The sequence below is a fragment of the Rhinopithecus roxellana genome, chromosome 10, assembly GCF_007565055.1.
Source record: "Rhinopithecus roxellana isolate Shanxi Qingling chromosome 10, ASM756505v1, whole genome shotgun sequence".
Lineage (NCBI taxonomy): Eukaryota > Metazoa > Chordata > Mammalia > Primates > Cercopithecidae > Rhinopithecus > Rhinopithecus roxellana.
In genome coordinates, this window is record NC_044558.1 from 87654012 (window position 1) to 87666288 (window position 12277).

The 12277-nt window shown below is 46.6% G+C and overlaps 1 protein-coding gene across 1 annotated transcript in view; it reads left to right on the forward strand.

Annotated features, from left to right (window-relative positions):
- Positions 1-12277, forward strand: part of VSIG10 (V-set and immunoglobulin domain containing 10) — a 47487-nt gene extending 35210 nt beyond the window's left edge. The window contains exons 5-9 of the mRNA XM_010368265.2: positions 3111-3404; positions 5359-5469; positions 5761-5776; positions 9157-9365; positions 11074-12277. Coding sequence (XP_010366567.2) covers positions 3111-3404; positions 5359-5469; positions 5761-5776; positions 9157-9365; positions 11074-11126 — 683 coding nt within the window. The 3' untranslated portion in view covers positions 11127-12277. The remainder of the gene's footprint in view (positions 1-3110; positions 3405-5358; positions 5470-5760; positions 5777-9156; positions 9366-11073) is intronic.

A 12277-nucleotide genomic window follows, 5' to 3' on the forward strand; every position in this document is an offset into this window, starting at 1 on the left:
TGTGGTCTGAATGTTCCTGGCAGAGGCAATAGCAAACGCAGAGGCCCTGAGGTGGAAACAAATTTGACATTTGAGGACCCGAGAGAAGACCCGTGTGGCTGGGGTGTTGTGTGTAAAATACTGATAAAGCTGGATGGAGGTTGGGGGTTCAGTTGTGTCCCCCCAATAGGTATGTTCAAGTCCAAACCCTAATACCTGTGGATATGACTTTATTCGGAAAGAGTCTTTGCAGATAGAATCAAGTTAAGATAAGGTCATACTGGATTAGAGTGGGCTGTAATTCAATGACTGGTGTATTTCTTTGTAAGAAGAGAGAAGGCCCAGCATGGTGGCTCACGCCTGTAATCCCAGCACTTTGGGAGTCAGAGGTGGGAGGATAGCTTGAGGCTACAAATTCGAGACCAGCCTGGGTAACACAGACCTTGTTTCTACAAAAAATAAAAAATAAATAAGGTAGCTGGGCGTGGTGGTATGCACCTATAATCCCAGCTACTGGGGCGGCTGATCTAGGAGGTTGAGGCTGCAGTGAGCCAATATTGTGCCACTGCACTCCAGGCCTGGGTGACAGAGTGAAACTCTGTCTCAAAAAAAAAGGGAGGGAGGGGGGAAGGTAAGGGAGATGAGAAGTGCCAGGATCAGTCAGGCTCGGTGGCTCATGCCTATAATCCCAGCACTTTGGGAGGCCGAGGACGGGCAGATTGCTTGGGCCTAGGAGTTTGAGACCAGCCTGGGCAACACAGTGAAACCCCATGATATAGTTTGGCTTTGTGTCCTCACCCAAATCTCATGTTGAATTGTAACTCCCAATATTGGTGGAGGGACCTGGTGGGAGGTAATTGGATGATGGGAGTGGATTTCACACAAACACTAACACTAACGATAGGTGATGAGCGAAAAAAAAAGGGTCTGTGCATAATTTTCATGATATCCACCACCATAGAGAAGCAGACATGTCCTCACATTCATAGCCATCCTGGGCTGAATTTGGCCCACAGACTGCGGGTTGCACAAGCTTACTCTAGAGTGTCCAGAAGGAACCAGCTCTGCCAACACCTTGATGTTAACCTTGGTGTAAGATCATTCCAGACTCCTGGCCTCCAGAACTGTAAGAGAATAAATGTGCTTCAGGCTACTAAGTTTGTCACAATCTGTTACATTAGCAATTGGAAACAAATACAGCTGCCCTCTTGTGCCCTTGAAATCCTTGTTAGATATGTGTCCATTTTTTATATGATCAGTACAGTTTTTATATGTAGTAGTGTATAGCATAGAAGGAAAGCTTGTGGATACAGGAACCAGTTTATCCTGGTTTGCCCAGAACTCTTCTGGTTTTAGGACTGAAAACTCCACATCCTGGGAAAACTCCACGTCCTGGACAGACTGGGACAGTTGATCACTCTGTATCCTAGCTGCATTTCCTATTTAGTTCTGTAGCATTGAGCAAATTACTTAACTTTCTCTGTGCCTCAGTTTCCTTATCTGCAAAATGGGCATAATAGGGTTGCTGTGAGAGTGAATTGGGTTAATATGTGTAACAGTGCCTTGCCCGCACTAAATGCTTAGTTAATGTTAGGCTTATTATTATGTAAGACCAGGTGTGGTACAGAAATTTCTGAAGTTGGCCAGGTGCAGTGGCTCATGCCTGTAATCCCAGCACTTTGGGAGGCCAAGGTGGACAGATCATTTGAGATCAGGAGTTCGAGACCAGCCTGACCAACACGGTGAAACCCTGTTTCTACTAAAAGTACAAAAATTAGCTGGGCATGGTGGCGGGCACCTGTAATCCCAGCTACTTGGGAGGCTGAGGCATGAGAATTGCTTGAATCTGGGAGGCAGAGGTTGCAGTGAGCCAAGATCATGGCACTGCACTCCAGCCTGGGCAACAGAGCAAGACCTTGTCTCAGAAAAAAATAAAAACAAAAAATAAAAATTTTCTGGAGTTGCTTCATTAGGAAGGAAAGGTAGTGCTCCTCCCTTATCCATGAGGGATATGTTCCAAGATCCCCAGTGGATGCCTGAAACCATGGGTAGCACTGAACCCTATATGTACTATGCTTTTTCCTATACATAAATACTTATGATAAGGTTAATTTATACATTAGGCACAATGTATAATATTGTATATTATTATACAATATATATACAATAATATACAGTAATAAAAATTATGTGAATGTGATCTTTCTCTCAAAATGTCCACTCAGCCTTCTTGTGATGAAGAAAGGCTCATTCAGGATGGTGCGAGATTTCATCACACAACTCAGAACAGTGTGCAGTTTAAAACTCAGGAAATTGTGAATATTAGAAGTACTGCAAAAAAAGAAAAGATAAAAAGTTTATGAATTGGCCGGGCATGATGGCTCACACCTGTAATCCCAACACTTTGGGAGGCTGAGGCAGGCATTCGAAATTAGCCTGGCCAATATGGTGAAACCCCGTCTCTACTAAAAATACAAAAATTAGCCGGGCGTGGTAGCTTACGCCTGTAATCCCAGCTACTCGGGAGGCTGAGGCAGGAGAATCTCTTGAACTCAGGAGGCAGAGATTGCAGTGAGCCGAGATTGCGCCACTGCACTCCAGCCTGGGTGACAGAGTGAGACTCCATCTCAAAAAAAAAAAAAAGTTTATTTCTGGAATTTTCCATTTAATATTTTTGGACTGTAGTTGACCGTGGTAACTGAAACCTCAGAAAGTGAAATCATGGATAAAGGGGACTGGGGCCGGATGCGGTGGGTCACGCCTGTAATCCCAGCACTTTGGAAGAGGCTGAGATGGGCAGATCACCTGAGCTTGAGAGTTTGAGACCAGCCTGGGCAACATGGTGAAACCCTGTCTCTACTAAAAATACAAAAATTAGCCATGTGTGGTGGCACACGCCTGAAATCCCAGCTCGGGAGGCTGAGGCAGGAGAATTGCTTGAACCCGAGAGGGAGGCAGAGGTAGGCAGAGGTTTCAGTGAGCTGAGATCGTGCCACTGCCCTCCAGCCTGGGCAACAGAGCAAAAACTCCATCTCAAAAAAAAAAAAAAAAGACTACTGTAGTTTTCTTGCAGATCTCATTTCATGACTTGAATCTCTAACATTTGTCTTTCTTTAACTTCTGATCACCAGGGGGTCCCTCCCTTCTCTCTGAGCCCATGAAGACTTGCTTCGTTGGGGGCAATGTGACACTTACCTGCCAGGTGTCTGGGGCCTACCCCCCTGCCAAGATCCTGTGGCTGAGGAACCTTTCCCAGCCTGAGGTGGTCATCCAGCCCAGCAGCCACCATCTCATTACCCAGGACGGCCAGAACGCCACCCTCACCATCCACAACTGCTCCCAGGACCTGGATGAGGGCTACTACGTCTGCCGGGCTGAGAGCCCTGTAGGGGTGAGGGAGGTGGAAATCTGGCTGAGTGTGAAAGGTGAGTGGTGGAACTGAGCCTGAAGGAGGAGGGTTCAGAGCTTAAGAGCACCCAGCACCAGCATGAGGACAGCCTGGTGCCTCCCTGCATGTGGGTCACTGCCAACTGGGAGAAGGCATATCTGCTTGCTTATGACTTGACAAGGTGGCTGGAATAAATTATTATCCAACCCTAAACTCACTAATATTTACATAGGTAGCAAAAATTACATACTATCTATACACACCAAAGAATAGGTATCTAGTGTGTATCAGTTGTGAAGCATAACAGCAAAAGGAACACCTAAGAAACTGTCATCCCATTTAGGATCTAGAATAGTACCAACGTGCATTAGGTTACTTGTATGTCTCAGGGCCAGATTTGGAAACAACAATAGGACTGGGTGTGGTGGCTCACGCCTGTAATCCCAGCACTTTGGGAGGCCGAGGCGGGTGGATCAGTTGAGGCCAGGAGTTCGAGACCAGCCTGGCCAATATGGTGAAACCCCATTGCTAGTAAAAAAAACAGAATTACTTGGGAGGCTGAGATGGGCAGATCACTTGAGGTTGGGAGTTGGAGACCATTAACTGGGCATGGTGGCAGGTGCCTATAATCCTAGTTACTTGGAAGGCTGAGGCAGAATCACTGGAATCTGGGAGGTGAAGGCTGCAGTGAGCCAAGATCGCGCCACTGCACTCCAGCTTGGGCGACAGAGCAAGACTCCATCTCAAAGAGAAGAAAATAACAAATAGAACTTTAAAAACAGGATGCCTGCTTAAATTTGAGTTTAGAAAAATAATAATTTTTTTTTTAGTATAAGTGTGTTCCAGATATTTCATGGGACATACTTACACTGAAAAACTATTCATTATTTATCTGAAATCCAAATTTCACTGGGCATACTGAATTTTACCTGGGAGCCCTCCCTCTAGGCCTAGTCCTGGGCCCCTCTTGAAAGGTAACCATGGTCCTGAATTTTAATTTTTACTATAGATGTCTATGCTTCTTTCTTTTTATTTTATTTTTTATAGAAATGTGGTCTCTCCATGTTGACCAGGTTGGCCTTGAACTCCTGGGCTCAAGTGATCCTCCCATCTCAGTCTCCCAAAGTGTTGAGATTACAGGCATGAGCCACCACATCTGGCCTCTTTCTTTCTTCCCTTCCCATCTCCCTTTCCCCTTTTCATCTCCCTTTTCCCTTTCCTGCCTTCCTTCTTTTCTTTCCTTGCCCTTCCCTTCCCACACCTCCCCTCCCCTTTCTTTCTTTTTCTGAGACAGAATTTCACTCTTGTTGCCCAGGCTGGAGTGCAATGGCACGATTTTGGCTCACCGCAACCCCCACCTACCGGGTTTATGCGATTCTCATGCCTCAGCCTCCCGAGGAGCTGGGATTACAGGCATGCACCACCACACTTGGCTACTTTTGTATTTTTAGTACAGATGGGGTTTTACCATGTTGGTCAGGCTGGTCTCAAACTCCTGACTTCAGGTGATCCGCCCTCCTCAGCCTCCCAAAGTGCTGGGATTATAGGTGTAAGCCACCATGCCCAGGCTCTAGTACCAATTCTTAAATAGTGCTTCCTTTGCTCAATACCCTGTCATATATCAAGTATATTTACGTGTGGACCTGTTCCTGGATTCTCTGTTCTGTTCCATTGATCACTCTGTTTATCATGGCATTGATAACTCTCACACTCTTACTTACCATGGCCTTATAAATAGTCTCAATGTTTGGTAGACAGAGAGATTTTAACTTTCCATTGTTTTTTCACATTCCCTGCTCCATCTCATCCCCACAAACTCTCTGAGGTTGGGTGATAAAATATTTATCTGGCATTACAGACAGGTCATAAACCGTACCCAAGGTCAGCAATCAAGATAAGACAAGAACTGGATCCACGCAGAGAAAGGGAGGTGTTGTTCTAATTGCACACATATCTGATGGAAGAATCAACGGTGTGATTTGTCTTTACAGAACCTTTAAATATCGGGGGGATTGTGGGAACCATTGTGAGTCTCCTTCTGCTGGGACTGGCCATTATCTCAGGGCTTCTGTTGTATTACAGCCCTGTGTTCTGCTGGAAAGGTAAGGGCTCCCTGGGTCCCTTAGCTTCTCTTCCAAGCTTTTGAAAAGGTGCGGGTTGGGGAAGGTTGGCCCCTGTCATGCGCCCACCGGAAGTTCTGTTCTCTGGGCTTCTTCGTTGGGTCGAGATGTACAGTAATAAGTCATCTAGGTACCATCCCGGGACACCCTATCACCTGTCACATTGAGTCAGTTTTCTTATTTGTTCCTCTAGTAAATGTTAGCCTGAATAAGAACCTGTGAGGTTGAAGTGGATGTTACTGGATATTAATGGTTTTTCCTTTCTCTCTTCAGTAGGAAACACTTTCAGGTGAGTGTTCCCTAGACTCAAACCCATTCCCACCATCTGTCTTCACTTCTGTTTTGTTCCCTTCCTTTCATAAGAACAATAATAGTGCCGGGCGCGGTGGCTCAAGCCTGTAATCCCAGCACTTTGGGAGGCCGAGATGGGCGAATCACGAGGTGAGGAGATCGAGACCATCCTGGCTAACATGGTGAAACCCCGTCTCTACTAAAAAATACAAGAAACTAGCCGGGCGAGGTGGCGGGCGCCTGTAGTCCCAGCTACCCGGAAGGCTGAGGCAGGAGAATGGCGTAAACCCGGGAGGCGGAGCTTGCAGTGAGCTGAGATCCGGCCACTGCACCCCAGCCTGGGCGACAGAGCCGGACTCCGTCTCAAAAAAAAAAAAAAAAAAAAAAAAAAAGAACAATAATAACAACTACCACTGAGGACCTACAATGTACTAGACACTGGTGTAGGGGTTTCATCAGGTATTCTTTTTTTTTTTTTTTTTGAGACGGAGTCTTGCTCTGTCGCCCGGGCTGGAGTGCAGTGGCCAGATCTCGGCTCACTGCAAGCTCTGCCTCCTGGGTTCACGCCATTCTCCTGCCTCAGCCTCCCGAGTAGCTGGGACTACAGGCGCCCGCCACCTCGCCCGGCTAGTTTTTGTATTTTTAGTAGAGACTGGGGTTTCACCATGTTAGCCAGGATGGTCTCGATCTCCTGACCTCGTGATCCGCCCGTCTCGGCCTCCCAAAGTGCTGGGATTAGGGGCTTGAGCCACCGCGCCCGGCCCATCAGGTATTCTTATAAACCCTTTCATCATCTCAGGGTGGTGGTGACGTCTCCATTTTCCAGATAAGGGGATGGAGGCTCAATGAAGTAATTTATGCAAGCTCATTCTGGAAGAAAGCAGCAGTGCCTTCCTTCAGGTCCAGGTCTAATCAATTCCAAAATCTGTGTTCTTTTACAATGCCAAACCTCAGGGCTGGACACATTGCAGGTCTGTCATTGAGACAGAAAGACAATGTGTACATTTTGAGCCAGTCATTCATGCATTTGTTGTATTTAATTTTCTAAAAACAGCTAAAAGAAAGAATCAATCATGGTCTTAGAGTTGTTTTGTTTTGTTTTTTTGTTTTTTGTTTTTTGGGACAGAATCTTGCTCTCTTGCTCAGGCTGGAGTGCAGTGGCGCGATGTCGGCTCACCGCAGTCCCTGCCTCCTGGGTTGAGGCCATTCTCCTGCCTCAGCCTTCCGAGTAGCTGGAATTACAGGTGCGCACCACCATGCCTGGCTAATTTTTGTATTTTTAGTAGAGACGGGGTTTCACCATGTTGGCCAGGCTAGTCTTGAACTCCTGGCCTCAAGTGATCTGCCTACCTCGGCCTCCCAAAGTGCTGGGATTACAGGCATGAGCCACTGCACCCAGCCAGTTTTACAGTGTTTTGGAAGACTACTATGAGCATGGCTAGAACCCCCTCCCAAAAGGAAACCCCAGTAGGGGCAAAGGAACCAAATGGAACTTGTGTATTACATTTCCTAAGGAGATTCTGGGTGGGAGCAGAGTACTCTTCTTTATGATCCTATGGAAAAACAGTTCTTTACCTATTCATAACAACAGGATGTTATTGTTCTGGGACCATCTTTCGTAGCAAAACATTACCTTTACTGCCCTGTATTGGAGGGCCATTCTCTCAGTAAGTCTGTCATTCCCTGGGCTTGTTTCTCACCGGAGGCATCAGTGTGGTATAGGAGGAGACGGCATTGACACTATTGGACCTGGGTTCAAATGACAGCTGTGCCATTCCCAAGCCCTGTACCCATAGAAAATCCCTGATCCTCTCTGAGCCTTAGTCTCCTGATCTGTTTCACCAAGGGGTTTGTGAAGATTAAATGAGAATGTAACACAGCTCCTCGGGCAGGTGACTGACCTGTGACTTTCATTCTTTCTTCCTCAAGAAATGCATAGTCCAGGCTGGGTATGGTGGCTCACGCCTGTAATCCCAGCACTTTGGGAAGCCAAGGTGGGCAGATCACCTGAGGTCGGGAGTTTGAGACCAGCCTGACCAACATGGAGAAACCCCGTCTCTACTAAAAATACAAAATTAGCCGGGCGTGGTGGCACATCCCTGTAATCCCAGCTACTCAGGAGGCTGAGGCAGGAAAATCGCTTGAACCCAGGGGGCGGAGGTTGTGGTGAGCCGACATCGCGCCACTGCACTCTAGCCTGGTCAGCAAGAGTGAAACTCCGTCTGAAAAAAAAAAAGTTTGTTTCGCCGGGTGCGGTGGCTCATGCCTGTAATCCCAGCACTTTGGGAGGCTGAGGTGGGTGGATCACCTGAGGTTGGAAGTTCGAGACCAGCCTGACCAACATGGAGAAACCCTGTCTCTATTAAAAATACAAAAACTCAGCCAGGTGTGGTGGCGCATGCCTGTAATCCCAGTTGCTCGGGAGGTTGAAGCAGGAGAATTACTTGAACCTGGGAGGCGGAGGTTGCAGTGAGCTAAGATTGTGCCATTGCACTTCAGCCTGGGCAACAAGAACGAAACTCTATCTCAAAAAAAGAAAAAAGAAGAAATGCACAGTCCAGGCCGGGCACGGTGGCTCATGCCTATAATCCCAGCACTCTGGGAGGCCAAGGTGGGTAGATCACTTGAGGCCAGGCATTAGAGACCAGCCTAGCCAACATGCTGAAACCACGTCTCTACTAAAAATACAAAAATTAGCCAGATGTGGTGGCGCACGCCTTTAGTCCCAGCTACTTGGGTGGCAGAGGCAGGAGAATTGCTTGCACCCAGGAGGTGGAGGTTGCAGTGGGCCAATATCGCGCCACTGCACTCCAGCCTGGGCAACAGAGCAAGACGCCATCCTGAAAAAGAAAAAAAGAAAATAAAAAGAAATGTATAGTCTGAAATGCAAAGTCTGGCTGGGTAGGCAGAGCTAGTGAGCTGACAGTAAATAAGCTACAGTGTGGACTCTAAATGCAATCATTAATTTAGGTCTTTAGCGGGAGACAGAGGACTTTACCTCTGTCTTCCAAAATGAGGAGGGGGACAGATTTCGGTAAGTAGAGCAGAACGAGGGCATTTCAGAAAAGGAAAAACATTTGTCTGTCTGCTGTAAGGGGACATGAAATGGTAGATGCCTGGGACATGGTCACCTGCCTGAGGAGCAAGGGAGTAATAAAACAAACCCAGCATGAGATACCATCATCTGAAGCAATTTGTGGCAGCATCTCTCTCTGCGGTTACCACACCATCATCTCATTACTTCACCAAGCTGAGTGCATGAGGAATTTTCCATATTACTAATGGGGTCGCAAAAAATCTAGTGTTTCCTATTCAGTGAGGGCTGAAGTTGGGAAAAATAGGAAATCTTCTTGATTATTTTTTCCCTTTGGAAATTAGGGGACAAAACATGGATGATGTCATGGTTTTGGTGGATTCAGAAGAGGAGGAGGAGGAGGAGGAAGATGCTGCAGTAGAGGAAGAGGAGGAAGCACATGAGAGAGAGGAGTTGCCAAAAGAAGTACCTAAGCAGGACCACATTCACAGAGTGACCGCCTTGGTGAATGGGAACATAGAGCAGATGGGAAATGGATTCCAGGATCTACAAGGTAAGCTCTTTTTCCTTAAACAAACAAATAAACAGAAAACAAACAAAGGCATGTTGGCTCATGCCTATAATCCCAGCATTTTGGGAGGCCAAGGCAGGAAGATTACTTGAGCCCAGAAGTTCGAGACTAGCCTGGGCAACATAGTGACACTCTGTCTCTACAAAAAAAAAAAAAAGAAAGAAAGAAAGAAAGAAAAATTAGCCAGGCATGGTGGTGTGCACTTGTGATCCCAGCTACTTGGGAGGCTGAGGCTGAAGGATCGCTTGAGTGTAGGAGGTCCAGGCTGCAGTGAGCTATGATAACGCCACTGCACTCCAGTCTGGGCAGCAGGACACCTGTCTCAAAAAACAAACAAACAAACAAAAAAAAACAAAAAAAGCCCACAAACCTCTGAACTGCTGCAGTGAGCTTCTCAGCAGGAAATCTCTAAGGGGTGAGTTTGGTTTTGTAAAGGCTGGGGAAGATAGCTAAACTTTAGTCTAGAACCTGAGACTACTATCAACTACCAACATGAAAATCAAATTGACAAACTATCAAGGTCCTGGTCTAGGGTAGGCACAATATTGGCATTGTGGAACAACAGAAAAGAGAAACTGGTAGTGTCTTCATGCAGGGAGCTTTACAAGACCAGTTCAGGCCGGGTGCAGTGGCTCACGCCTATAATCCCAGCATTTTGGGAGGCTGAGGTAGGTGTATCATTTGAGGTCAGGAGTTTGAGACCAGCCTGGCCAACATGGTGAGACCCCCCATCTCTACTAAAAATACAAAAATTAGCTGGGCATGCTAGGTGCATGTAATCCCAGCTACTTCGGAGGCCGAGGCAGGAGAATCACTTGAACCCGGGAGACGGAGGCTGCAGTGAGCCGAGATTGAACCACTGCACTTCAGCCTGGGTGACAGAGTGAGACTCTGTCTCAAAAAAAAAAAACAACAAAAAACCAGTTTAGGTGAACAAACTAAAACCCACAGGGGAAATGGAAACAGGAGCAAGACTGAACCAACACTTTGAGAGAGCAGTAGAAGAGCTGTTGCAGAAAGATATTTGATTAATTGCCTGATGGACAATATTTAAAAATTATAGGCACGGTGGCTCATGCCTGTAATCCCAGCACTTTGGAAGGCCAAAGTGGGCGGATCACTGGAGCCCAGGAGTTTGAGACCAGCCTCAGCAACATGGCAAAACCCGTCTCTACTAAGAGTACAAAAAATTAGCTGGGTATGGTGGCATGTACCTGTAGCCCCAGCTACTTGGGAGGCTGAGGTGGGAGAATCCCCTGAGCCTAGGAAGTCTAGGCTGCAGTGAGCTGAGATCGTGCCACTGAACCAAAAATTATAGGACCTTAGAGAAAGATAAGAGCCTGGAGGGGTGCACTGGTCAGGGGAAGCTTTATGGAAGAGGTGGACATGAAGCAAGGCTTTAGGACAGCTGAGCTGGAATAAGCAGAAAGGAGAGAGGTTGTTTCAGGTGAGGGCAGGAGCGTGAGCAGAGGACATGAAGGATGGCTGGTATCAAGCATGCCTAGAGGTTTTGAATGTAGAAAACAGGTGAAAAGGGGAAAACATACCCTACCCCACCTTCTTCTCCATGAGATCCCATTCTGTGACTCACCAGGAAAGGACTAGAAATCACTGAGATGATTGATGACTGATGGTTGAAATAGAATCACACTCTGATTACAAAGCATTGGGTTTATTTCCCCCTGTGCAGATGACAGCAGTGAGGAGCAAAGTGACATTGTTCAAGAAGACAGGCCAGTCTGAAGAAGAGGATGGTCCATGGTTGTCTTGCTCTGAAAGCTTGGAAAGCTACACTGAAGATGAGCTCTTCATTCAGCTTTGACTCGACCTGCACACCCCTGGCCGGGGCTTGCACTAGCAACATTTGGGTCTCAGCAAAAAACAAAACCAAGCACACACATCTTTCCTTCCATTTATTGAAAAACGTTGGTTTGATTTGCTCTAAGTTTTCCCGATGATGTTTAAAAGCTTTGAGAAGGAAGGCTGCTTTGGTGTCTGAGGTGCCACTTCTGCTGTGAACCCTGGCTTTATCCAGGTTGATCTACTGTGATAGATGCTTATTTGGAGGGAGCAGAGGTCAGGGAAGCACTGGGTCTTGGTGCCTTTTGCCACTTTTTTTTTTTTTTTTTTTTGAGACTGAGTCTCCCTCTATTGCCCGGGCTGGAGTGCAATGGCACGATCTCGGCTCACCACAACCTCCACCTCCCGGATTCAACCGATTCTCCTGCCTCAGCCGTGCCACCATGCAAATATCAATTCCTTGGAACAGGTGAAGTTCCAGGTACCAATGCCAATCAGAGGAAGGCAGTTTGGTTCAGGCTTTGGAGTTAGAAACACCTGAAGTCGAATCTGGGCTCTGTTGCTTCCTTCTTTCGTGGGCTAGGGCACGATTCTTCACCAGTCTCTTGGCCTCAATTTCCTCACCTATAAAATAGATGAGGAAATTGCTCACTTATTGTTGTCTTGTTCGGAAAGCTTGGAAAGCTACATTGAAGATGAGCTCTTCATTCAGCTTTGACTCGACCTGTACCCCTGGCGGGTGCTTGCACTAGCAACATTTGGGTCTCAGCAAAAAAACCAAGCACACACATCTTTCCTTCCATTTATTGAAAAACATCTTTGTAAGATCTATTCATTGAAAAACATAATCCATTTATTGAAAAACATCTTTGTAAGATCACCTGCTAAATATGAAAATCTGACTTGAATTTGTACTATTTAATATTGAGTATCTGCTCTAGTGGGCAGGACCTAGGGCTTAAAGGGGAACTTCCTTTCTCCAATTCTAGGAACTGGGACTCTAAAATGAGAAACTGGTTGTCTGAAGTAACCCTGCAGGTGTGGTCAGGGAAGGTCTGTTTTCTTGGATGAAGGAACTAAACTAAGCATATCAG